The sequence below is a fragment of the Suillus fuscotomentosus genome (genome assembly GCF_016647785.1).
Source record: "Suillus fuscotomentosus strain FC203 chromosome Unknown F5891scaffold_44, whole genome shotgun sequence".
In the NCBI taxonomy this organism is placed as follows: domain Eukaryota; kingdom Fungi; phylum Basidiomycota; class Agaricomycetes; order Boletales; family Suillaceae; genus Suillus; species Suillus fuscotomentosus.
Genome location: NW_024539556.1, coordinates 1 through 26,996, shown reverse-complemented (window position 1 = coordinate 26,996; position 26,996 = coordinate 1). Strand labels below are relative to the sequence as shown.

Sequence of the window (26,996 nt, the reverse complement as noted above, 5' to 3'; positions counted from 1 at the left end):
AGCGCGAGGGCAAGGTTGTTAAGAGTGCTGTCACGAATTGGATGCCCAGCTGGACGCAATGACAGTGCCTCGCGAATCGCGATGGAATTGCTTCATTCCAAGTCATTGGTAAAAAAAGTACAGCCACCCGGATCCCGGGCCTGCCTTAGAGTTACGTCTAATTCTGATGATGCTCTTCTAGAAGATCAAGCAATTAGCATACAAAGTACCATTAAGCCTCGGAATCCCCTTCTGGACTGCAAGCGAATGGCATTTACTACCGGCACCTGGGCATCGCTAAAACTCTTCAAGTTGCTGTGTCCGATTGGAGCTGCGGCGCGGGACAAGTTCGTTCATCACAGAGTTACCACGCCATGGTATGTCAAGGTCATTATCATTTTCTGATGAGCGCTCAGTTGCAAAGCCGCATGCTTCCAATTGCTTCCATTACCACCGTGACTACTACATGACACTGATGTGCCGAATTCTTTTCAGACAGCGTAACTACCACATAAAGTATTCCCAGACTCACCTTGCGATAACGCGTCCGCTGGATATCTTCGAACACTGCCCTGCCACAGCAGAAACCGAATATAGAATTACGTCCAGTGCTCTGACTCACTTGACAGTTAGCACCTTTTTTCTCCACTGGTCTGCCTACAGCTCACAGTACTAGATAGTCACACGTCGCTGGTATGCTTACGGCCGCGCTACTGACCCTCAGTCTTCAGAAAGCGTATGGGAAAGATAATTGGAACACTCTAGCTGATAATTTGCAGGCCTTGCAAGATGCACAACCCGCATCTGTCGTTTGCACAGCAAGCAAGTGCTTTTTCCCACTTCCGTTTTGTGCAGCTGGGCTCTAGAGGTAATGCTCGCTAGCAATTAGGTCTGTCTTGCATCGCTGCTTGTCACCCGCTGTTAGTTATCAAGTAAAATGCTTCTGCCACTAGTACTGATCCACAACCTCTGCGCAATTTTCTCAATCTGTTCCTCGAAGGCAGTGATCGCTGGTGTCAGGTGAGTTCCTGAATTGTGATGTGACAGGCACTTAAAGGCGTTTGGGTTGTCAATGGGCTCATTCTTCAGACTCACAGTCGTCTTATCTGTGCTGGGAACTTCCCATGGCTTTCAATCAAGCGTTTTCACTGAACGTCAGCTGAAACAAGTAACGTCGGGTTCCTGGTGGACGGTTTCAGAACAAGCGCTGAACTAACTATATGCATGCAGGGCCTGGAACAGCTTCTTGGCAAGGAAATCGTCAAGAGGACAGTCTTATCCCCTCCTTCGGCACTTCTGAATGGCTATTAAACACGCACCGATAAATCGACATAAAAACTCTCTTAAGTGCGCTCCACCCAAATGTCAACTTTGCTCATGCGCAATACAAATAGTGAGTTCAATAGCCCGTAATGACTTATACTCACTATTCCCTCAGAGATCCGACTTTTCTTGCTGCTGCTCCCATTTCTTGAAGGGGCATACGCCAGCGACATCAATATTGCCGGCTGCTTCCTCAATTTCAGGTCGAATGCGAACCAGAGCCTTGATCCATCTGGATTGGTGAATGGTAATGGCGGAAATGTCTCATCATCGGACATTATGAGCGCAGTTGGATTTACGTACCAGACGTGTCTCTCGCAATGCGGCTCTGGAACACAGAATCCTACCTGGTCAAACATATCGCAGCAGTTTGGCGCCTGGCTATTACCTTACCTTGCGCTCATTTCTCAGCTGCCTTTCGGTGCAAGACATAGAGTTGACAATCTCATGTCTGCCATCCTCACAGTTGGATCACCGGTTCTCGCTGGCTACTCAATGATTCTCACCATTCTCAATGCCAACTGGATCAGTCGTCGCTTCGAAGACCTATCCTTTCCTAACACTAAAGACGCCGTCCGTATCCTCATAAGCCTTCAACAAAGTCCACTAAGAATAACAAACGAAGACTCGCTGCTGAGCTCTCTCGTCGTCCTGCCACAGAATGATGAATGGTGGCCGAGCATTGCCGGTTTTCTCGACTACACTCATACCTGGTCCATCGCATCTGTCACATCCATTGCGTGGGTTGTTATCGCCTACCTCCTGACAGTCGCCAGCTCACTATCCGACGTCTCCTCCAATATCAATTCCAACGGTCAAGGGACGGGATCGGTGTGGTTGTGGCTTATCCCAATCGTCATAGGTTGGCTGCAACTGTCCCCGAAGTGCGATTATGCACGCGTTAGTAAGGCCATGGATAACGCGGATGCAATGGCATTTGTGGCCACCGATCATGGAGTTGTTATAAAGGCTTCCGATCTTTCGGAAAGGCGAGCAGTATCCATTGATACTGATACAGAAAATTCTTCGTCTAACGACGAAATGTTGACTCCGCCCGTCTATAACTATGCCAGGGCCATTTCATGGTCTCGGTCTGCGGAGGATGTCTTCAATGCTTTTCGAATAGCCTCCAACAATGCCAAATTACACAGACCGGTCATGATTAGTACTACATGGATGAACTCGAATAGGAGGAACTTTATTGAGCCCGGCAACAGGAAGGGCAACGCATCCGAAGTCAATGCTTATTGCAGACTTCCTCAATACACGGTACGCAGCCCCTGGGCGACAGATATGTTCTTTCGCATGTTTGTGGCCTCGCTGCTGCCCCTAGCTTTACAATGGGCAACAACTGGATCTGCGGTAATAGTTGTGTATCTAACTCCAACTGTGGTAAGCACTATTTGACATGAGCTTATCTGCGTCTGTTGCTGATTAGCGGCACACGCAAGGGCCTTGGTTGTAGATCTCTCGGTTACCTCATCTATGGTGCACTTGCAACGGTAGTGTGGGCTATGCTCGTTATGTCGAGCATCCTGTCGCACTACGCATTTTCGTACTCGGACAGACCCAGGAGTCCTTTCTCATCTACCACCCTCAGGCTCGTAAAGCTAGCATCGAACCTTTTGAGATGGGGAGGGAAGTTGGTGGCAATCGTCAATGCAATTTGGATAATCGCGGCGGGGATGCTGCAGTTTACAGATATCTATGATAATTGTTATTGCAACTCAAGTGTGTTGGGGAGAGGGGCCCAATATGCTTATGATATTGTCTTGCTCGATGGTGTAAACTTAGCCCCAACCAAAGCTGCTTGGTTCGGAGCGTTGGCTTTGGCCGGGTCTACCTCTTTGGGATTCATTTTTTACATGAGTTTATTGACTGATCTCGTGCCTATATGAGGTCTCCGAGAATAGCATACTATACTATACTTCCGGTTCCTTAGTTATATTATAATTGCGCATGTGTTGTGTGTCCAGATCTCGAGCTCCAGTGCACCCTCGCAAAGTACTGAACCGCAGCATCGGCCACGTGTACCCACACAATGAGGCAAGGAGCGTGAATTCTAGATGACGAAGGGTGGTACATCGGGAAGTGAAGCATCAATGAAAACCGCTCAGATCCCTAATCTTTATAGGAAAATGCATGGACCCAGAGCGCACCTGTCTTAATGATTACGATATAACGCGAGCAAAAATATATGAAGCGTCACCAGCAGTCGAAGGTCGAAAAATGCGCTGGGCCCAGTCGATAACCACAAACCGAATTGTAACATCTCGAAAAAACGCCAGTATAAGATGACATCTACCTCAGTGTTACAAAGTAAACAGCTCTGTATGTAGAGCAATCCCGCCCACATCCATACCCATTGTCAAACCCAATCTCGCAACTGCATTCTGCGCGTCTCTCATCAAGTTCTCTGGGCCGCTAGCGCAGACTGCTACTCCACCACCCAAGCCCATCAATTTCTGGCTTTCGTCACATCGGGTTTTGATGCAATCTTTTTTGTCAGACGATGGCGAAAGACCGATGAAGTCCTTGAGAAGATCCTGAACAGACGGACGCGAGAGTGTGACAATGGAGTTAGAGATATGAGGTACCGCTTCTGGATCGCAAAGGCACGTCACGTTAGTTATGAGAAGCCACTGTCTCTGACCTGCGTAGGAGTCGACGAACGGCTCGGAGGGGACAGATTATGGCAATCAACGGGGAAGACGACTTCCTGCTGAGAGTAGGGGGGATAACCAAGATGGGTTTGCTCTCGTCTAATGCGAAAAGGCTTGCTAGGTCTGGGCTTGACGGAATGTGGTAGATCACGCCATCCTCCTTCTTGAAGCGTCGGAGAGTAGTACCCTTCGCACGCAGACTACTGTCTAACGTTGTGGAGTACTTACCGATCGCTGTTTCAGTGGCGAGCTTCGCTTATCGCGCAGGGACAGCCTATAACTAGGTTAGGTGCGCGGATGTGACTTCCGCGTGAAGGTCTATATGATAGCTAGGTTCATACCCGAGCGTCACATGTCAAAAGTCGCCGTAGAAGAGACGTCAACACACGGCCCTGCCAGTGATGACATTTCCTTTGTTTTTGGATTTGGAAGGCGTATTTGGTATGAAGTTTAGAGTTTTGCGAATGTCTCACCTCTCAGCAGCGTTGGACGACATGTTGCCAATGCTTCTTTATTCACCACAGTTGTGAATATTCCGACTGTTTTCCGGTTGGAACGTGCGCCAGGATGGAATGTCGGGCCTGATGCTGAAGGAGTGAAATGGACCGGAGGCTTGACGACGTGAGTCATCTTCGAGAATCCCTGTATTTTATCTGAGGCAGCCGATGCAGGCACCCTGTATTCCCGTGTATATTCACCCCTCGCCGCACGAAGGAAAGAGTATCGCAGTTGATAAAAATGCAATCCTAAGAGCTGTGCGGATATGGTTCTGGGGCGAAATCATGTATTACCCTTGTTTTTAGTGACGTTGGCTTTCGTTATCCGTCAGCATATTCAAGTTTGCTCCGGATTTGTTACGTGACATGGGAAGACCTGCCCAATAGAGGTTAAATGTAAGGCGAGTCCGTTGCATCCTGTGCACACCAGGATCTTGGAAGTCTGTTGGATGGAGAAGTGATATTGCAGTAAGCTATATACATGCGTTCGAAGGAGTGACGTGGTGATAGGCTGGAGTAGCTGCTAGATACAATACAACGGTATTCATGCAGGATAGACAGTCAGATTCGAGCGCTGGAAAGCACGGACTGCTTGACTTGATGCGATGGGATATATTCTGGAAGCTGTGAAGACAAGAGTCGGACGCATGTATGCACTGCAGATATACATACTGCCAAGGACAGCGTAGGGTGAGTGCATTCCGGTGATGGAGGCGTGGGCACGAACAGCCTTAGATATCCTGGGCATCTATTGAAATGAGGCAAGCTGTGAAGCTTGTGAAGCACCATAAGACGCACCATACACCCTCTGCAGCTTAAAGAAAGACATAATCCCTCCAAAGTTTAGCCTCGTCCGTATTCCATATGATCAACATCCAGTAAAATGTCAGAGCTTATTACAATCACAACTCCCCTGCGATGGTTCAATGGCCACGAAGAATGCATAACTGCAGTCGCAGTTTTCTCCGATAAACATTGGATGGTTACGGGCTCGTACGACACAACGCTTCGTCTGTGGCACTTGAAGACAGGCGTTGCGTTGAAGAAGATGGAGGGGCATCGCCATCGGGTGTGGAGATTGGCGGTATCACGAGATGGGCAATTGATAGCAAGCCGTGATAAAGGCAAGGTCATCATCTGGCACGGAGAAACTGGCGAATTACTCACCAAAATCGAAGCACACTCCAATTGGATCTCCTCGTTAGATTTTTCTCCCGATGGAACAGTGCTGGCCACTGGTTCATATTTCGAAACAATGACAAAACTGTGGAATACCAAAACCTACCAAAACCTGGGTGCTGCAAGGAGATCCGATCGTGTGCCATGCATTTATCAAATGTGTATGGTATTCACCGTCTGGAGAACTTCTTGCCATCGCATTGATCGCAACAAATGAGGATGTTCAAATTTACAATTCAGGCACTAGGAAACGCGTCACATCATTCAAGGGTCACAAATCATACAACTTGTCACTCGCGTGGACGCCCGATGGCGCATGCCTTCTCACAGGCGGCAATAGGGAAGATCCTACTATACACGAATGGGATACAATAACAGGTCGGTGATTTTTGGACAAGCCACACTAATCATATCAATTCCATTGTCATTCATCCTGCTGGCACACTCATCACATCCGCATCTAGTGACAGCCATGTTCGTCTCTGGCAGCTCTCAGACTGACAAACCATTACCGTCTTCAAGCACTCGTCTATCACGGAATGCATCACTTTCTCCGTAGACGGCAATCACATCTTCAGTGGAGGTAACGATGACTCGGAGATGATCTCGGAGTGGACAGTACCTCAGCGTACACATCCAAAGGCATGTTTCCGTTCCTGACTCATATACCATAAATCGAGCATGCTTCTTGCAGACTATTGCCACCGCAACAGTCCTCGATGCATACATAGATGGAGACTTATCTACTGACAAAGAACTGCTCATGCAAGATATTAATACCGATCCGAACAACCATACTCCCAACGTCCATCGCTCAAAGGCATGTTTCCGTTGTTGACTCATATATACCACAATTAGAGCATGTTTCCTGCAGATCCTAGCCATCACGACCTCCTGTATTGCATGTGTAAACGGAGACTTATCTACCGCCGAAGAACTACTCACTCAAGATATCAACGCCAGTCCAAACGTCCATACTTCCATATTTCCTACGCCCATCGGTCATTCATCATAGAGCGAAAATAAGACTGGGATCGCGCCCTTCTGGACGCAATCAAGGTGAGAATTATCGCCATCGCCGCCTTATACAGGGCTAACTTGACGGTGACATAGTCCATCAGGATTCAGTCCTCATTGATGGACTATACTGTCTCCAAGGGGATTTCCCTCTGTGGAAAAACCCGCGTCCTGGATGCAAGGGCAGCATTTGATGTTGCATCCATGTACACGAACCAGGATTCAGAAATGGTTCATTTTCTGCTATTGATCAAGGTATGGTATGCAAGGATGCGAGTCACTTCTCCGGTGACAGTTTGCATTGTCCTGTCTGTTCAGCGAAGCAGACATCGTGCAACATGTGCAAGGTCATCTCCTGCTCCAATGATGACTGTGAAGTCTCTTCCGCTATTCCTATCGTACAGCGTTCGAATCATCACAACTCGAAATTATGTACCTCGCGTTTGGAGCGTCCAGGCTCTTTGCCGCATCTGGGCAAGCGTCCCATGTGCGCACGCTGGTTCTGTTCAACAGAACTTCAATGGTGTATCGGGCGTCCAATTTATAATGACAGAACCGGACTTTCCCCACCAAATATTGATGTAACCCGATTACACTCGGCGCGTCCCTTGTCTTGCCGGACTACCGCTTGTATGGATAAGAGCCGCGAGAGCGGAAAGAATGGGCGTCGCTGCCGGAATGCTCGCTATTGGTCTCGGGTAGGCACCGCAACGTGCCCTGATTGTGTCACACAGGATAGTTTCACCTGTCTCTGCGGTCGATACTGGACTTGCGGTGGCTGCGAGTCACAGACTGCTTCCACTGGTGGGTTTATCACATGCCCCGGGTGCCACCGGCGTTTCTGTTCATCGTCGTGCTCATACATCGGGACCTGCGAGCTTTGCAATCATGTGGAGCCCTGTTACGACTGCATCAGGGACGGAAAGACCCTAGCGGAGGAGCACACCATGTTTATGTGCCAGGGCTGCAAAGGTCTCCTGTGCGAGACATGCTCTGATCTTGACGAGAAAACATGCTGCAGATGTGATCAGAGCATTTGTAAGCTTGGTGCACACGAAGAAGACGACAGCGATTATCCTAATATAGTCTGTGACCAGTGCAGAGCTTCGAGTGATGATGAAGATATGGCTTACGGCTATTACTTTTAATGCGGCGCATCGTTCACGAACTATCTTGTATTATAATCTGTGTCTAATGTTACTGTAAATCTCGCTAGCACCTCATACCCGCGGAAGGAATTCAACCAGTACAGTTGAACACCACGACCTTTAATTTACAACTTTTCTAATGGCCAGACAATTCAAGTTCGTGAGCTCAAGGTGTGACTCATGTGGTCCATCACGACTCGATGAGCCAACTGAAGTGCAGGAACATGTAAGATCTACGTGTGACGGAAATCACATCGAGGGTGTACTAACGATATACAGTATCACGTACGATCCAAGAGGAACGGGCAGAACAAAAGCAGTCTCGAAACGAACACGAAATCAGTGAGGGGCAGCGGAAATTATCATCAAGTGTGGTGTATATGTGGGGAGGCTATGCTGAGGATAGCAAGGCAGGCATCCCACAAAAGAGTGTCTTGCGAGGAAGGGGGTCTGCCAGTTGCGGCATGAACGCCTGTAACCCTAGACTGCAAGGTTGTTGGGGCGGCTTCTCCAACGATACTGTATGTTCCTGCTGGTGGCGTGTTAGAGATGTCAGATTGTTATACCTTTATTCAATGGCGGTGCGATGCCTAGAATATCATCAACATGGGTCCCGAGTTGGGAAATACATGTACCTTGAATTGCGAAGATGTCCACGATTACTTCAACTTATCCCTCCAAATAAGCATGCGCTGCCAGTGCAATGTAAGCTTGTGACCAACCTGGCTGCTTGTACACCACGGACAAATCGAGTGGCGAAGCCCTTCTGAACTGTAACATCAAAAATGTTAGTCCGAACTGATTACGAGCCCAAGCGCAATGTACACGTGGGATTGATGTAGGGTTAAAATCGGGATTCGAAACGTGTATGTTTGATCATCATTCGAAGATTCAAAATGCCTCAGGCCTCCTGGCAAGAACCCTCTGACTTTGCGGCAGTGGCGGCGCAATGAGGATGCAACGAGGTGGTGAATTTCCAGCTGACCGGCCCAAAATTTCCACAACCATAGCATTGCAAGGTTCGTGAGTGCCGGTGAAAGGTGATTATTGTTGTCCCGAGCCGCGTGCCCTTCAGCATCGATGAGTACAAGATGGGAAGGCGCTGGATTATGTAACTCGTATAGTTTCGAAAATTGAAATGCCGCAATGACCTCGAGGCATGCATGCCAACTTGCCATTAAATACTAATCAATCCATCACTGAGCGCAAGCTCCAGGCTTCTACGCTGTACAAATTTGTCAAGATTAAAAAGAAAGTTCAAACTCGAGTCAAATCAACTAGAGTCCTTGAATAACACATTGCCAACCCACCGTGACTGAAGTGCTGATACTTAGGTTCACACCGGAAACAGAGTATCGTTGGGCGTCGTGCTTTGATGTCCTGTTTCAGGTGCGTATATATAGTGTGTTTGCTTCGAATTTCCTCGACCTCATGATATAAATCAGGAACGTCTTTCTCCCTTCTATTAAGGTTTGACCAGGGGAGATTAGGACCTCACCCTGAACCCACTCTACAACGAGGTGTTGAATCTCCAGCCAACTAGTTCCCAACTTGCGTAACCATATAAGTTCCGAGCGTCTTTCTACCGGTCTAGCAGTCCATCTTTCACCTCTTGCAGTGATATGTACCTCGCTGTGAGCTAGTCAGGCGTAATGCAACAAACAATCTATGACATGCAACATCTCTAACGGTCTGATTTGGTGTTTGATCTTACGCCGTGACGGAGCTCAACTTACTTTGCACCTTAAAACGTTCAACACGAACTAAGTCTATATCAACTCGCAGTTCCAAAGTTTTTTTCATCATATCATTCGAAATGTCGCATTCATATCGCGATGTTTTCCAGACCTTTCCCGCCTATCGGAAGGGATCGCCTCCAGTTACGTCTGATGCTGACCGTTCTCTCGAGTTCCCTCGCAGAAATGGCTCTCAGTACAGACCGAAGTTGAAATGCCAATCGGCATCCCAAGCAATCGATGTCAGATCAGATGGTGACAAGGAAACTTCATCGCTGCCTCTAGTTTGGGTGAGTGATCATCTACGTTCTATCTGGCGGACAAAATCAAACAATGGCACAGGTTGAAGTCCGAGACAACGTTATCCCGCCTCACGCTGTTCCATTGCATTGGACGGTCACGGACCTCTTTTCATAGCCCGAGCTTATCTAGAAGTAAGTCTTCTCATGCAAATGCTCCATCATTTGTGACTTATGAGTGCAGGGAGCATTTTGTAAGTCAGCTCCATCAGGCATCGATTTTGCTCATTCATGTCACCCGCAACATTCCTGGGCAAGGCTGGTCCTCAGCTCACTAGCGGTGCTATCATTAGCTACGGAAGTTTGGAAATAACGGTAGTGACCACAACTTTTGAGGTCGTAATTTTGCTGAGCTTATGACCTAGGAGACCCGGTATGATGTACTCGTGTGCGCCGGACGGCTGAGTTGGGAGATCCCGTATTCTTCTGGGACAAGCTTCATGCGCCAGGACGCCGTCATCTCAAAATATCACATCAATCACGGTCTTGAACAAGCTCTCACGTATCATCAGGATATTCCTGAAAACGCCTATAATTCAGCAGATAATCACAACAAGGTCGATAACAACCAGCGTTCGGCAACTCCCGATCCCGACCCCGCCATCGTAGCATCGCATACTAGGGCCCGCAGCTACTCTACGCATGGCCTTTCGTCAAAAGAATCTCTAGATGTTGACATATTGAAAGCTCGCGACACTTTCGTTCCCCTGAAATCTCCTCTTGAGCTAACGGAGCAGTCACGATCACTCCCTCCCCGGGCAAGACGTTTAGCTGAGTCAAGCTTTGATGCTAGGGCGGAACTGGGTACTATCTATCTGTTTCTGGGTTTAGGGGGGTGTAAACCGTCCCCGTCCCTGCTCCTTCCTTATATGGGGCGTCCCTGCTTCCTTTTTTCCCATCTGCCGCTTTTTTGGTCGGAAATGGTAATCCCTTACCTCACACCTTCCGTTTTTCATTTAAGATGTATGTAACCGTCCCTGCGTCCCTGCTTCCTTTTATTCCCACGGGGCGCAACCATCCCTGCGTCCCTGCTCTCAAAAGGCAACCGTCCCTGCGTCCCTGTTCTTAAAAGGCAACCGTCCCTGCTCTCAAAAGGAAACCATCCCTGCGTCCCTGCTCTGAAAAGGCAACCGTCCCTGCTCTCAAAAGGAAACCATCCCTCGTGTCAAATGCAAGGTAACCATCATTTCAGTTCGTATCAATACTGACCAGCAGTGGGATGCTCCAATTCCAAAGACGTCACTGCTGGTATTTGCTGAGCCTTCCCTGTCTCCAGCTGGCTTCAGGTAGTATCTCTGAATAATGATTTAAACCGTCTCATACATACACACTTGTAGACTACCGACTACATATCTAAGAGAGTGGCAAAATGCAAAATATAAAGTGTGAAGCTGAAAGGAGGAGTCAGAGCTCAAAAGAAAGGCCAAGTGCGAAAATAAAACAAGAAATGAGACCTAGAGAGATGTGAAATGTGAAGATGACATGAGGAATGACGTCAAAAGACAGAATGACATCAAAAGACAATAAAACAGGAAAATAAAAGAAGGAATTAGAGCAAGAAAGAGCAAGAGATGCGAAAATGCGAAATATATAAGTGTGAAACTGAAAGGAGGGACGAGAGTCACTTAGAAAGGCCAACATGTGAAAATAAAACAAGAAATGAGAGCTAGAGAGAGGTACGATGTGAAAATGACAGGAGGAATGATATCAAAAGGAAATACAACAGGAAAATAAAAGAAGGAATGAGAGCTAGAGAGATGGGATAAACTGTAAAAATGACAAGGAGGAATGAGACAACATGAAAGACAAAATGCGTAAATAGAAGGAGGAATAGAGCAAGAAAGAGGCGTTGGTTTTCTTTTCTTATTGTTCGTGTCGGTTTCGGTAGTACATGTCCTTGTTGATCTGCTTGTCTTGTTTTTGATGTCATTTTTGGTAGTACATGTCTTTGTTGGTCAGCTCTTCATTTTCTTTGTGTATTTTGGCAGTACGTGTTGATTTTCATCCACTAGTGTCGTTTATGTTGTCATTCTTGGTAGTGCATGTCCTTGCTGGTCTGCCAGCCTCATTTTTTGGTGCATTTCGTGTGGTGCCACTCCCTCTAGCCTGTAATGGCAGAGTATTCTTGAGCTGTAATGCTTGGGAGAAGGGGCTACTGATTTTCGCTTCTGCTGTGTTTTGGTTCTGGAGGATATATGTAGTGCATATCCTATCTATATTTCAATACTAAGTACACTAGCTCGGTCACAACTCACAGGGACATGCACATGATGCACGTACTACAAAAACTCATCTGGCATCCATACCAGCGCCTGGTCGGTCATTCCTCAAATCTGGAGTCTACTCGCATTTCAGACATCTCCTAGATAACATGGATCTCGTACCTCCAATTTGATATGTCCATTTCCAATAGTTTCTTACCTTGCTTATTTTTGACTTTTCTCGAGCAATAAGCGAATTTGAAGATTCAGATGAGTATGTGGAGTAGTATCTGCATGTCATCGTGTGTTTTGAATGAGTCAGGGTGCTTGTTATTGAATGAGAAACTACTTTCCTTGAAAAAAGAAAGTGGCCTGAAAATAAGCAAGATAAGAAACTATTGGAAATGGACAAATCAAATTGGAGGTACAAGATCCATGGTATCTAGGAGATTTCTGAAATGCGAGTAGACTCCGGATTTGAGGAATAACCGACTTGATGCTTGTATAGATTATAGGGCCTTTTTCTATATATGTTAGGGTTAGCTATGGGTTTTTTTAAGGCTTAATAAATGATGATGCCTCTACTGGAACTGTTCCAGTGGAGGCTAGTTAGGTGAAGTTAGTAGTTAGTTTAGTTCGTTAGGTTGCCTCCACTGGAACGCTTCCAGTGGAGGTTGGTTTGGTTTGATTAGTTAGATGCCTCCACTGGAACTGTTCCAGTGGAGGTTAGTTTGGTTGTCAGAATGAATGCCTCCACTGGAACTGTTCCAGTGGAGGTTAGTTTGGTTGTCAGAATGCCTCCACTGAAACTGTTCCAGTGAAGGTTAGTTTGATTGTCAGAATGCCTCCACTGGAACTGTTCCAGTGGAGGTTAGTTTGGTTGTCAGGATGTCTTCACTGGAACAGTTCCAGTGGAGCGTTAATTTCATTGTCAGAATGCCTTCACTGGAACAGTTCCAGTGGAGCATTAGTTTGGTTGTCAGAATGTCTTTACTGGAACAGTTCTAGTGGAGCATTAGTTTCGTTGTCAGAATGCCTCCACCGGAACAGTTCCAGTGGTTAGTTAGTTTGGTTGTCAGAATTCCTCCACTAGAAGGTTAGTTTGGTTGTCAGAATGCCTTCACTAGAACAGTTCCAGTGGAGCGTTAGTTTGGTTGTCAGAATGCCTCCACTGGAACTGTTCCAGTGGAGGTTAGTTTGGTTGTCAGAATGTCTTCAGTAGAACAGTTAGGGTTAGTTAGTTAGAGTTGTCAGAATGCCTCCACTGGAACAGTTCCAGTGGAGGTTAGTTTGGTTGTCAGAATGCCTTCACTAGAACAGTTTCAGTGGAGCGTTAGGGTGGATTAGTTAGGGTTAGTTTAGTTGGATTCATTGATACCTCCAAAGGTTCAGACATTTGAAGGTTAGTTCAGTTAGTTATTTATATTCTAGAATAACTTGCAAAGGAAGATGAGAAAATTATGTGTTAGCTACAACGTGAACTTAGAGAAGGTCATAAGTATCAAATAGACTATGAAAATAATGTGACTACTGTGTTGGGTGTCAGGGTACTCGGAGCATTGGAGTTAGCATTTGTCAGTATTTTGCATTTCATGGTTCATGTTTCGTGGTTAACGAATCAGGCGTCAGGGACTCACTATTCAGAACAGTGTTGAGTCCCAGGTCATGAGCTCCGAGTCCCGAGTCCCGAAACCCACACTCAGCAGTTGCCGAGCTCCGAGTCGCCGAACCCCGACCTCCGAAATTTGGGACTCGGGACCTGGGCATCCGGGACTCGGATGTGAGATTTTTGAATGCATAGAATATGTTACATCTTGTATACAATGAAGACTGAATGGGACTACACTCCTTTTCCTTTCCTCAATTTCTCTAACATGTCAGTGTACATCTTCACCTCTCCCATCTTAGCTTCGATGCCCTGATCTTGCTCCTCCAGCAATGCTTCCATGTGTTCTTTGATGAACCTCAGTCCCATGAGTGGTGGAGTCAAAGTGTTTTTCAACTTCTCTGGAAGTACCAAAGCATCATCCTCAACATTAAGCTGAAACAGATAAGTCATCAATCAAGGTAATTCAGCTGACATCTTACCGCCCAATACTGGTAGTGAGAGACGCAGGAAGCCATTATTTCATCCCACTGCCATGGTTGATCAGGGATTGTGGTGTTTCCCATCCACCATGGACATGTATATGTGAACACAATCCGGGACGGATGTCCTGCAATTGGCTCATCATGAAATGAAAGGAGGTGGAATGAAAAGACGTTGTCCGGAACCGTGTTCCAGGTGAGCATGGGATAAAACTTAAGGATATAAGCGACAGGGACCAGAAGAACCGACACAATATTCTGTGAAGCGGAGTACTGCAGGAGTGGTGTGACAAATATCTGCTCAAATTCTTAGCATTGACCAACAGAGTCATCAGGGCAGTGGTAACATACATTCATCTCCCATTGCAGCCCGGCTTTAAAATACTTGATCCGGTCAGCAGTTAGACCATTGTTGGCAGCTTCCGTCCGATATTGAGAGATGCATGCATGGACGCGCGATCCAGCCATTGCCAATGTGCAGCAAATAGTTGCAAGGCTCAGCTTCAGAGGTCGTTAATGGCTGCCGGCATTCAGAGTGCCAGAAGTGGATGCATGAGATGCAGACATGGCTAATACAGGACTATGGCGCTGGCAATACAAGTGAAAGATGGTGAAGATGTGAAGATAAGAATCACTGATGGATGGATACAAAATTCAAACTCCGACATGGGCTGACCCGGACAATTCCCGGGCCTCAATTATGTATGTGGAAAAAGGGACTTCATGAGAAAACAATGTTCATTCATCTCCAGCCTCTATCAACACATTTTGTAGGTCTTGAAAAGCTGCCTGCGCATCCTGTGCCAGCGATGAATACATTTGGGATTGCCTTCCGGCGTAGCATCCGTGACCCGGAAGTCGTTTCTCCAATGATTCCTGCATGTGCTCGCCCCATATGGTTGTTTTTCAAATGCAATCCTGCATCTCTGGGATCCCCGCCCAAACGGACCCGAGGGAAGTCTACCACCAGCCAGACGCATTCCAAGACACCTGCCCCTGCTCCATCCAATGCTCCATCTCCCTCCCAGTCAAGGGCCTGAACTCGTAGTTAATCTCGTGGCCCTTCCCGAACTCCGGCCATCCCTGCTGCAACCACACCCCAGGTGCAGTCACGTGGTCGCAGCAAGACCATCACTACCAAGAAGACACCTGTTCCTGCACCTGTCCCTGCACCTGTCCCTGCACCTGCGCCAGCTGGTAAGTCACCCATACTTTTGATGACCAGCTGACCTAATTTTTTACTTAGCAGTCAGGTCTTCCAGCATCGCAGTGCCTCGTGCAGCACTCGATGTTCCCATGCCGGATCTCCATTCCATGGCAATTGCGATTCGGGATGGTGCAGCTCGCATCGCTATTCTTGAGGCTCGGGTGCAGGAGCAGGACGCTAAGATTGATACCCTGCAACGCCTCCATGAGAGCCTCCGGCGCACAGTGGTTGACTGGCACCCTTCATTTTCACTTCCGGACACACTGGCCGATGGAATAATGTTGCTTGGTCAAGGAGGTCCCCCCCCGTCCATGTCACCCCTCCCCTCCGCACTTTCCAACCTCATTGATTTGGACTTTTAGTCTTGCAACCTACACCCTTGACGCCTGAGCATGAATCTGCTGTGGTAGGTCCCATGGTTGAGCCCACCCAAGTTCAGCCTGAGGGTCCACAATCCTCTGGTGAAATTGATCTCCCTGATGAACCAGGCAACCTCCTGCCAGAATCCCAGAGTGCCGGGTCTCGGGTATCGGGTGTCCGGAACTCGGAACTAGGTATGTCTAAACAAAAATATATTGCAAACATGGGTAAGTCAATGTGTTGTCAATCTACTCAATTGTAAATTAAATTGTATTGATCTCCCCAAATTCTCCCAAGTTCCGAGTTCCGGACACCCGATACCCGAGACCCGGCACTCTCAGGTTTCGGGGTTCGGGGGTTGGTACATCTCGGTTTGGGGTTTGGCACTGAAAATTTGACATATATATTTTTGTGAGTGTTGTGCTTCTGGTGTCCATGCTTAGAAATAGGATTTGTTGCACACCAGGGTTCAGGTGTGGGGTTTTTCCACTTCAGTCCTGGATTATTGGTCAATGCCACACATGATAGATTCATGTTTTTGTGCTTAGGGGTTTAGATTTGGTGGTTGATGGTAGGTATATGCACTGATAGTGTACATGTATCCTATGTGTTTGATTCGCTGGTGGCTACATCAGCTGTATGTCTTGATGGAACATATCTAGGCTCACCCATATATGTAATACACCCCCGTCGGCCCGCCCGTCTATGTATTATCCCCCACGTCGGCCGACCCGTCTATGTGATACATCCTATGTTGGCCCACCCGTCTATATAATACATCCTACATCGGCCCATTCGTCTATATAATTATACCCCACCTCGGCCCACCTGTCTATGTAATAAATATTTTATAGCACCCTCGGCCCACCGGTCTATTTGATATCCCTTTCATCGGCCCACCCGTATATGTAATACATTCCACGTCGGCCCACCTGTATATGTAATACACCCTACGTCAGCCCACCCGTCTATGTAATATTCCCCTACCTCGGCCCACCCATATATGTAATACACCCACGTCGGCCCGCCCAGTCTATATAACAATATTTGCCTTACATCTCTCTTCAGCCCAGCTGTCTATAATATCCTACTCTACATATTACCCAGATGGGCCCACCCATCTCCATGAATGATCATATTCCCCTGGCCCATCCGTCAACATTAAGGATATATATATCATTGGCATACATGGGCCCACCCGTCTCCATCGGAAATAATATGAGTCCCGGCCCATCCGTCATCATCGAGAATATACACAACATGGGCCCATGATCAGCTGGCCCGTCTCATACGGGATATTATGGAGGTCGGGTGGCCCGTATAATACGGAATTTGTCACTGAAGGGGCTCGCCAACCTTACTTTTCGTAGTTGCAGGCTGTGACAATGCAAGTGACTGATTGAGCTCATTGTAGCGTTGTTTGAAGATGTTCTCGGCACAAGCAAGCACGTCATCGAGCAAATCCGATGGCCAGTGCTTTTTGAAGTATGCGAGTTTGGCTGTCGGATCAAGTACTAGTATGGTAGAGTATGTTAGAGTCAGAATGATTGGAATAGAAAACGACAAACACATGGCAATAACATAGGCAGCAGTGTCTGTAGTTTTCTCATAATATTCATCTAACTTCTCTGCTGCTGCCTTGAGTGCACCGGCAAACCGAATATACTTGGGCCTTTCTGCTCATGAAGACCATGATTTGTGAAGCGTCTCCAGTGCAGGAATTGCAAGATGGAGAGTTGATCCTCGATCAGACAAGAAAGCTTGCTGTGCCACGTCAGCATATGAAAGAAGGTCCGTGAACTGGCCAACCCGTGTCCACTCAGCAGACGTCAATTGCAGAAAGTCGATTTTGGCACGCTTTGATATATTTTGCTCTTGGCGTCCCATTTCATACACGAACATATTGACATGCTGTAATCGCAAGTCAGAGTAAGAACAAAAAGATGTGGTGGTGTATCATACCTGCTTGTTGCAATCGGCACGATTAAGCATAATGTAAGTCGAAGACCAGCGGACCTTCATATCAATTAGTAGTTGTGTTGGAAAAGAGACACCTGCTTTCGTCTGAACAGTTCTATATAGCTCTTTCCGTTTCGCCGAGGAACGTTCTTTGACACAGATACTGCGGACCAGACCAATCTCGTCACGATTGAGCCTCTGAGCTAGATCCGGTTCGTGAGCATGTGGGTTATGGGGGTCGTAGTGGGGTGCCTTGCTATAGGTACTGATGAGTCGTTGTGTGCCAAGATTAATGACATGCGCTAAACAACTGTCAGGGTTGTTAGTAGTTCCATCAACCAAACTGCAAAGACTTACTTTATCTTGCGTTGACGCCACGGGAAATCTTTGTGGTACTTCGCCTCATACAATTTCGAGAATTCCTGCAGCATGGTACTATTGTTTGCTGCATTGTCACATGTGATGTGGCCGATCTAGGTCGAGATATAAGCACAGTCATTGAGGAGGTGGAAATTTCACTGACTTTGTGTGCGACACCGACACGATCAAGCACCTTGAATAATGCACCACCTAGGTGCTGGCCATGATGGGCATTATTGAGCCGAGTAAAGCCAAGTAACGCATTCCCAGGTACCCATTGCATCGGATCGTTTTCTTCAATCCAGTGGCCAGTGAAAGCAAAATAACCATCTGAGTTATCGGCCTGCCATGAGTCACATGTGATATTGATTGCACCACTGACGGATTGGCTCTAAAATTGTGTCAGATAAGAGCAGATACTGTGAAGAATGTTACATACATTCAATTTCTTCTTCAGTTTGGTCAAAGGGTTCTTGAAAATATGCATGATTTCAGCACGTGTGGCCTTGCGGCCTGGAATCTTGACACCCTGTGTAGCACGGAAGGCGACATCTATCATTTCTTTGAACTTAGGGTGCTCAAGAGCCTGTATGGGCTAAATTCTGTTAGTTTACAGCCGACAATATCAATACGAACGAGTCTTACCTGATCTGTGGCGACAAGCCACTCAATTGCAGCTTTTCTAAAATTCTGGTGGGTGTAAGGGATGGTGAACTCCGACAATTTGCGCTCGGTCAAGTGCGCGTCAATCATTTGCTGTGCGTGTGCAGCTTTCTTTTTCTCAGCTGCGATGTCACCCGGCAATTTAGATGTGAAGGTGTTGGCTTTGGCCCATGTACGGTATTTTCCCTATGGACATTTAGATCTAGTACATCAACAAATAAATAAATGAGAACATACAGCGAATTTGGCTTCTGCATGACGGCGGAGAGTTGACGTCTCGTTTACAATGGTACATTGAGCCCTAGTAGTAGCAAATATGTAGTGTTAGTGATGTAAAGACATATGCAAATGATGTGACAACGTACGGACAAACTTTGCACTTTCGATGTTTTTTGACCTTGCCGTTAGCGTGAGTGCACTCAAACGGTTGACTGAAGAATTGGTCGATGTCACGAATTCTATCCTCCCATGTGGGAGATTCATCGATGATGGGCTGGACATCAATATCTGCAAGAATACCATCTTCGTCAACATCTTCTTGAGCTTTAGCAGCTTTCTTGCAACAGACTCGTTTGCCTGACGACACTAGGTCAGGAAGGTACATTATCTTGCAGATAGACTTACACTTTGGATTCGTCCGTGCATCTTCGCGTTCATCATCACCGGATATCTCATCTTCATCGATTTCTTCGACACGTGCCCTTTTGCTGGTGGTTTTAGGTGCGGTGGTGTCGATGTTCGGTGCAGCAGATGGGATGGGTGCTTGTGGTGGTTCAGTGGCCAGAGGATGGGTTTCATCAGTGTTCATCGATTTCTTCGACACTTGCCCATTTGCTGGTGGTTTCAGGTGTGGTGGTGTCGACGTTTGGTGCAGGAGCAGGCAGGATGGGTGCTTGTGGTGGTTCAGTGGCCGGAGGATGGGTGTCATCGGTGGTGCACTTCAACACCTCTGCAGCATGAAAGGACAAGTTGAGAGGGGAGAGCTGCCTTCTCGGAGTGCTCCAGGAGTGCAGTGGTCAGTTTGACTTTGTGCACTGGATGCACTACACATTGACTTGTCGTCACTGTCTGTATGGACCGTTCCAACCATTAGAGTTTTTCAAGTTAGAGCAAGGGTAGCGACGTACCAGTACCATAGCCATGAATCCCTTTTATCCCACTACAAAGGATCAAGATCGTGATGAAAAAGTATACTTCGAACACAAAGCAACATGAGATAGAGTAACATCAATGGTGCAAAGCACAAAGATGGGCAACCCACCTTTGTTTCTGACGTATGAAGTGTTTGTTGTTGGATTTGCGCGAAGAGACTAGAGTAGCAATGGTTAGACATATTTAGATATAGTAAATAAACTCGTACCTGATGTCCGGATGTCCACGGAAGTCTGTAACAGATGATTCGACTCCCTAAAGTAAGGATGCATTGATATCGATGATGAGCAGGGACATAAAGCCGCGGCTTGAGCTGCCAGCTTCGGCTTTCCAACAGCTCAAGCCAGGCCCTAGGCCGTTGTCAGGCCGTGACCTAGGCCTGGCTCGGCTCGGCCTAATCAGGCTCGGCTTTGGCCAGCCCACGGCCTGAAGCCGGGCCGTGCACTTCACTAAACAAGACACAGGGAACGGATAAAATGCCAAGCAGAAAATAAACACAAGCACTATCAGAGAGAAAATGATAGCGCAGCATCTCTGTGGGTGATGTCCCGTTCTGCAATGTGTAATGTCGCTAATGTTCACACTTCAGCACGACACTCGGAGATTGTATTCAAGTTTTTAAAGATGCCAAAGACGAGTTCATGGGTACAATCAGCTCACCGCGCCGATACATCGAGAACATTGTCCATGAATTCGTGAAAACTCTACCATGCGAACCTGAAGACTCAGTGTGTCCCAGGTCAGGTGACACTTCGATCATAAAAATGCCCTGTCGTTATTAGATGAGATTTACTCCATGGCTCGCTTGGGGATGGATACCATAGAGGAATTGTGCGGAGTATGTGTAGAGTGGCATGCTGCCAATGAAGTTTGTCTGGCTGTACTGGCTGTTCTAACTCTCCTCGAAGATGTGTTGTGCTTGGCAATGCACGCTGAATTGGTGGAGGCTGCTTTGTGTGGCGAGCTCATATACCAGCAATCACCTTAGCTACATTCATACACCGAGCTTTCAATGTTCTTGCTTCAAAGTATCTGAGAAAAGTTTCATTGGGGAAAGGGTACTATATGGACAGCGAATACTACTAAGTGATCAATGCAAACAATACGAGTATAGCAAGCGACTAAGCATACAAATCTAGCGGCGGCGCAAAGTCCTGACATGTTTTGTTGGTGGGGAGATATCGCATGCTACAGATCGTTTACGTGTACTAGTCCAGTTCCTAAGATGGCATTAGCAAATACTTAGTAGAAAAGAGAGTGACACACAAATTCTGGAGCCCCTTCAGTGACAAATTCCGTATTATACGGGCCACCCGACCTCCATAATATCCCGTATGAGACGGGCCAGCTGATCATGGGCCCATGTTGTGTATATTCTCGATGATGACAGATGGGCCGGGACTCATATTATTTCCGATGGAGACGGGTGGGCCCATGTATGCCAATGATATATATATCCTTAATGTTGACGGATGGGCCGGGGGAATATGATCATTCATGGAGATGGGTGGGCCCATCTGGGTAATATGTAGAGTAGGATATTATAGACAGCTGGGCTGAAGAGAGATGTAAGGCAAATATTGTTATATAGACGGGTGGGCCGACGTGGGTGTATTACATATATGGGTGGGCCGAGGTAGGGGAATATTACATAGACGGGTGGGCTGACGTAGGGTGTATTACATATACAGGTGGGCCGACGTGGAATGTATTACATATACGGGTGGGCCGACGAAAGAGATATCAAATAGACCGGTGGGCCGAGGGTGCTATAAAATATTTATTACATAGACAGGTGGGCCGAGGTGGGGTATAATTATATAGACGAATGGGCCGATGTAGGATGTATTATATAGACGGGTGGGCCAACATAGGATGTATCACATAGACGGGTCGGCCGACGTGGGGGATAATACATAGACGGGCGGGCCGACGGGGGTGTATTACATATATGGGTGAGCCTAGATATGTTCCATCAAGACATACAGCTGATGTAGCCACCAGCGAATCAAACACATAGGATACATGTACACTATCAGTGCATATACCTACCATCAACCACCAAATCTAAACCCCTAAGCACAAAAACATGAATCTATCATGTGTGGCATTGACCAATAATCCAGGACTGAAGTGGAAAAACCCCACACCTGAACCCTGGTGTGCAACAAATCCTATTTCTAAGCATGGACACCAGAAGCACAACACTCACAAAAATATATATGTCAAATTTTCAGTGCCAAACCCCAAACCGAGATGTACCAACCCCCGAACCCCGAAACCCGAGAGTGCCGGGTCTCGGGTCTCGGGTGTCCGGAACTCGGAACTTGGGAGAATTTGGGGAGATCAATACAATTTAATTTACAATCGAGTTGATTGACAACACATTGACTTACCCATGTTTTGCAATATATTTTTGTTTAGACATACCGAGTTCCGAGTTCCGGACACCGGAGACCCGAGACCCGAGACTGCCGGGTCTCGGGTGTCCGGAACTCGGAACTTGGGAGAATTTGGGGAGATCAATACAATTTGATTCACAATCAAGTTGATTGACAACACATTGAATTAACTATGTTTGCAATATATTTTTGTTTAGACATACCGAGTTCCGAGTTCCGGACACCCGAGACCCGGCAGTCTCGGGTCTCGGAACTCAGGTGTCTGGAACTCGGAACTCGGTATGTCTAAACAAAAATATATTGCAAACATAGTTAATTCAATGTGTTGTCAATCAACTTGATTGTGAATCAAATTGTATTGATCTCCCCAAATTCTCCCAAGTTCCGAGTTCCGGACACCCGAGACCCGGCAGTCTCGGGTCTCGGGTCTCCGGTGTCCGGAACTCGGAACTCGGTATGTCTAAACAAAAATATATTGCAAAACATGGGTAAGTCAATGTGTTGTCAATCAACTCGATTGTAAATTAAATTGTATTGATCTCCCCAAATTCTCCCAAGTTCCGAGTTCCGGACACCCGAGACCTGAGACCCGGCACTCTCGGGTTTCGGGGTTCGGGGGTTGGTACATCTCGGTTTGGGGTTTGGGGGTTAGTAAAATGTTTACAGATATACATAGGTTGATTTAAACATGTCTGGAAGATGTCGTTCGTCTAAAATGTCAAATCCTGAGTTCCGGGTGTCGGGACTCGGTACCCGGCACCCGGGACTCGGGGTTCGGCACTAATAATTTGACATTCGGGTGTTCGGGTTTTGGGTGATATCTACCTCAATCTGCAGTTTCGAGTTCTGGATATCGGGAGTGATCATTGAATGATTCAATTGTGGCATAGGTAACATGCATGGAAAAACATTTATGTACATCTATCACTGAGCAATTATGTAGCCATGTCAACCTCCTCACCAGGAAGATCAACCTTTCCCTCAACATCCATCTCCTCATCAGAAGAATCATATTCTGGCAGGAGGTTACCTGGTTCATTAGGGACCACAATATCGCCGGGCGATTCTGGCAGGAGGTTGCCTGGTTCATCAGGGAGATCAATTTCGCCGGAGGATTGTGGACCCTCAGGCTGAACTTGGGTGGGCTCAACCATGGGACCTACCACAGCAGATTCATGCTCAGGCGTCAAGGGTGTAGGTTGCATGACTGAAAAGTCCAAATCAATGAGGTTGGAAAGTGCGGAGGGGAGGGGTGACATGGACGGGGGGGGACCTCCTTGACCAAGCAACATTATTCCATCGGCCAGTGTGTCCGGAAGTGAAAATGAAGGGTGCCGGTCGACCACTGTGCGCCGGAGGCTCTCATGGAGGCGTTGCAGGGTATCAATCTTAGCATCCTGCTCCTGCACCCGAGCCTCAAGAATAGCGATGCGAGCTGCACCATCCCGAATCGCAATTGCCATGGAATGGAGATCCGGCATGGGAACATCGAGTGCTGCACGAGGCACTGCGACGCTGGAAGACCTGACTGCTAAGTAAAAAATTAGGTCAGCCGGTCATCAAAAGTATGGGTGACTTACTAGCTGGCGCAGGTGCAGGGACAGGTGCAGGAACAGGTGCAGGTGCAGGTGCAGGTGCAGGTGCAGGTGTCTTCTTGGTAGTGATGGTCTTGCTGCGACCATGTGACTGCACCTGGGGTGTGGTTGCAGCAGGGATGGCCGGAGTTCGGGAAGGGCCACGAGATTGACTACGAGTTCGGGCCCTTGACCGGGAGGGAGATGGAGCATTGGATGGAGCAGGGGCAGGTGTCTTGGAACACGTCCGGCCGGTGGTAGACTTCCCTCGGGTCCGTTTGGGCGGCGATCCCAGAGATGCAGGGTTGCATTTGATCTTCTTGGTGGAGCAGCGGATGCAAGACAAGCAGGGGAGGCTGGACCTCTTGTCCAATCGAGTCGCACAGGGCCAATTTTCCTTGACACAATAATGGCAGGGGTTGTTCTGTAGTATCCGTTAGTAGATGGACTAGAGGGAATATATTTGAGTACTCACTGGGCCGGGAATGGTGATATCAAATGTGGTAGTGGCCGGCGGGTCACCATCCGAAGCACTGGAAGTATCATTGGACTCCTCCTCAACTTCCGGACGCCTGCCGGAGGTTGCCTGACAGATTGTTAATACACATGAGTTTCTGGAAAACTTCTAGGACTTACCTGAGCCTCCGGACGACTGATGGGAGATTTCTAATGTAATGGGAATGAGTGGGAATTATACATGGGAGGTCCGGACATGTCCTAACGACTCACCATAACCTCCGGACGACTGCCGGCAGTCAGCTGTGGACACATGAGCATATAATTAAAGTCCAAACGAAAAATGCAAACTTACCGAAGCAGGCCCAAATGATTGCTTCTTGGGGGAACCGGGTGACCGAGGCGACTGGGGCTTCCTTACCACAATGGTGCGCTGGGGAAGGACGACCTCCGGCACTCCACGCGAAATCGGCTGCAACAAATTGAGAGCATGTCAGAAATCAGCCAGAACACATACCTGAACAATTGGGTCCTCATCATCTTCCGACTCCACAAACGGCTTCGACTTGGGGAGTTGAGTTGACTTGACACGCTTGCGAGCCTTCAGCGCCGACTTTGGAGGTTGGGAGGAGTGTCCCGAAATCATTGGAGACTTCCTCTTGTTGCTCCCCCCAACTTCCGGCGACAGGTCGACGGAGGTGGCCTTACCTTTTCCTTTGTCCCGGACCTCGGGGGTCGTCTTGCCGGAAGGTCCGGCGACGACCAGAGGTGAGGGAATGACGGGGGTGGGGGAAGGGACAAGTGCAGGTGAAGGGACAGGTGGAGACGGAAGGTTGAGAGTGAGTGGGCCAGTGGAAACGTTAGGGACAACAGGGAGATCACAGGAATTATCACCCAACGCCTCCCAGGCACGGACTTGCTTGCGCCAGGCGTGTCTAGCCACCCGGGGGTCATCGTGGCCAATGCTGTGCCAGTTGGGCAAAGCCCGGGGAGTCATGGAACGCACCCTCATCAGCTCCTTAGAGCAGGACGCCACAATTCCAGGGATGTACTCCCCTTTCTCATGGGCCCGGATGATGTCAGCCTACCCGGACATTACAAACATTAATGTTGCACTAATTTAATAGGTTCAACATACCAAAAGAGTGGTGACCTGCTTTGTTAGAACAAGGTGGACGTCCACAGAGCCGGCCGGGATGTGCCGGGCGCCGGCAATGATGCCCACAAGTTGAGCAGTGGATGCCTTGAGGTTGGCCAATGAAGATTGAACTTGAGTAGACATTTGGATGGAGTTGACAGATGTGAGAATGTTGAAAGCAGGGTGAAATCTGTTATCAATAGAATGAAGTTTCAAAGAAACAATACAATTGAAGGACCATGTTGAAAATTATATAGGATTCTTGTAAATAGGTTCGGTTAAATATATGGTTATGTTAACCCCTAGGCCCCGAAAAACGAAAATGGAAGGCCTACAAAATCCATTTTGGTAATCTATCATTACAAAATACAGCATATATAGCATATATCAAGTGTAGATCTAACTGGTACATTATAGCATCATAATGACATAACATACATCACACAAACTCATGGCTATACACACCAAAAATTCTTAATACATATATAGTATATCTAATGTTGACCTGTGATAGCGTTGAAAAATGGAGAAAATATCATATAGAAAGTATCATATCATATAGGAATAATATACGGTATAATGTATTCTAACGTCCGCGGTCGCCACAGGTCTATTGGCGGAACAACGGGAGCAAAAGAACGAATCAAACATACATACATGAACAGATAAATATAGTAAATTTCCGCACTTGGAACTGGTCCATCTGCGGACGTTAACAAGTTAATAGTCTATAATATATCATATATCATATATAAATGATAAAGATAAAGATAAAGATAGTAAAGATATATACCTTCTATCGACGCCAAAACAACATCACGTGATAACATCATGTGATGCTCGCGGACCTCCAGTGAACATGAGGCAGAGGCACAGGGCGAAGGGCGGAAGGCTAGGGTAAACCAAAAATCTGGGAGCCGGATAATAAAAATTTTCACTGTTAGTTACTTACCATCGTGTTGCCGTTGCGTTGCCCCACAAGATCAACAAATTTTCGAGCTAAATGGCACCAAAGAAAGCTAAAGGAGGAGGAAAGAAGGGAGGATCTGGAGGAGTAAGCGTTTGGCATTGACCAGCGCGAGGAAAGACTAACCAATGGCACACTAATGTTAGGATGAAGGTGGATCGCACCTGCTACTGAATCAGCGTCCGATAGAGGCAGCACCTCCGAAGATAGACCTAGGCAAGGAGACGCAAAAGTTAGACTCACGGGTAGCAAAATGCAGAGCTGGCGTTGCATGGGTCAATCTGCTGCAGATCGGAGACACCCTAAAGTTCGGCGTGTACAACGATCGCCCTGAAAACGACGCGGAAACGAGCAAACTGGTGGCGGCGTTCAAGACCCGCATCGTGCCTATGAAAGAAACATCAGCAATCCCAATCATTGTCGATCTTAAGCGGGTTGGGAACAAGGACTCACTGTTGCAAACGTTTGATGAGCCGGAGAAGGTATGCGAGCTGACAGTGAAGGATACGAACCCTATTGTAGTCGCGTCTGGTCAGCATCGTCTCTCGGCGTTGAGACGATACGCACAATCTGTACAAGATGAGTATGATTCGCTGGAGAAAAGGAGGATGAAGATAATCGGCATGCC

The 26,996-nt window shown here is 47.4% G+C and overlaps 7 protein-coding genes across 7 annotated transcripts; 4 read left to right on the top strand and 3 right to left on the bottom strand.

Moving 5' to 3' along the window:
* Positions 1-1,103: 1,103 nt before the first annotated feature.
* On the top strand, positions 1,104-3,200 carry F5891DRAFT_1129817 (uncharacterized protein; the record flags this gene model as incomplete). Its single annotated transcript, XM_041364444.1, has 3 exons — positions 1,104-1,133; positions 1,522-2,694; positions 2,754-3,200. 3 exons carry the CDS (start codon positions 1,104-1,106, stop codon positions 3,198-3,200), a joined length of 1,650 nt encoding a protein of 549 aa, XP_041223218.1.
* Positions 3,201-3,579: 379 nt separating this feature from the next.
* Positions 3,580-4,461, bottom strand: F5891DRAFT_1241288 (uncharacterized protein; the record flags this gene model as incomplete). Its single annotated transcript, XM_041369725.1, has 4 exons — positions 3,580-3,848; positions 3,976-4,152; positions 4,194-4,239; positions 4,439-4,461. The coding sequence occupies 4 exons, from the start codon at positions 4,459-4,461 to the stop codon at positions 3,615-3,617; spliced, it is 480 nt and encodes a 159-aa protein (XP_041223217.1). The 3' UTR covers positions 3,580-3,614.
* A 2,291-nt stretch (positions 4,462-6,752) lies between these two features.
* On the top strand, positions 6,753-7,883 carry F5891DRAFT_512597 (uncharacterized protein). The gene has a single exon (XM_041372092.1). The coding sequence runs from the start codon at positions 6,916-6,918 to the stop codon at positions 7,804-7,806; it is 891 nt and encodes a 296-aa protein (XP_041223216.1). The 5' UTR covers positions 6,753-6,915; the 3' UTR covers positions 7,807-7,883.
* A 1,739-nt stretch (positions 7,884-9,622) lies between these two features.
* On the top strand, positions 9,623-11,230 carry F5891DRAFT_982385 (uncharacterized protein; the record flags this gene model as incomplete). Its single annotated transcript, XM_041377208.1, has 4 exons — positions 9,623-9,832; positions 10,207-10,804; positions 11,034-11,127; positions 11,179-11,230. The coding sequence occupies 4 exons, from the start codon at positions 9,623-9,625 to the stop codon at positions 11,228-11,230; spliced, it is 954 nt and encodes a 317-aa protein (XP_041223215.1).
* Positions 11,231-13,882: 2,652 nt separating this feature from the next.
* F5891DRAFT_982384 (uncharacterized protein) lies at positions 13,883-14,598 on the bottom strand (the record flags this gene model as incomplete). The annotated part of the gene is made up of 3 exons (XM_041377207.1): positions 13,883-14,083; positions 14,131-14,427; positions 14,482-14,598. The coding sequence occupies 3 exons, from the start codon at positions 14,596-14,598 to the stop codon at positions 13,883-13,885; spliced, it is 615 nt and encodes a 204-aa protein (XP_041223214.1).
* Positions 14,599-18,407: 3,809 nt separating this feature from the next.
* F5891DRAFT_956822 (uncharacterized protein) lies at positions 18,408-18,967 on the bottom strand (the record flags this gene model as incomplete). Its single annotated transcript, XM_041375430.1, has 3 exons — positions 18,408-18,611; positions 18,662-18,865; positions 18,917-18,967. Coding segments are annotated over 3 exons (459 nt in total), but the record flags the coding sequence as incomplete, so codon positions are not given.
* A 7,437-nt stretch (positions 18,968-26,404) lies between these two features.
* Positions 26,405-26,923, top strand: F5891DRAFT_1191566 (uncharacterized protein; the record flags this gene model as incomplete). The annotated part of the gene is made up of 3 exons (XM_041367471.1): positions 26,405-26,455; positions 26,515-26,850; positions 26,891-26,923. The coding sequence occupies 3 exons, from the start codon at positions 26,405-26,407 to the stop codon at positions 26,921-26,923; spliced, it is 420 nt and encodes a 139-aa protein (XP_041223212.1).
* Positions 26,924-26,996: the final 73 nt, after the last annotated feature.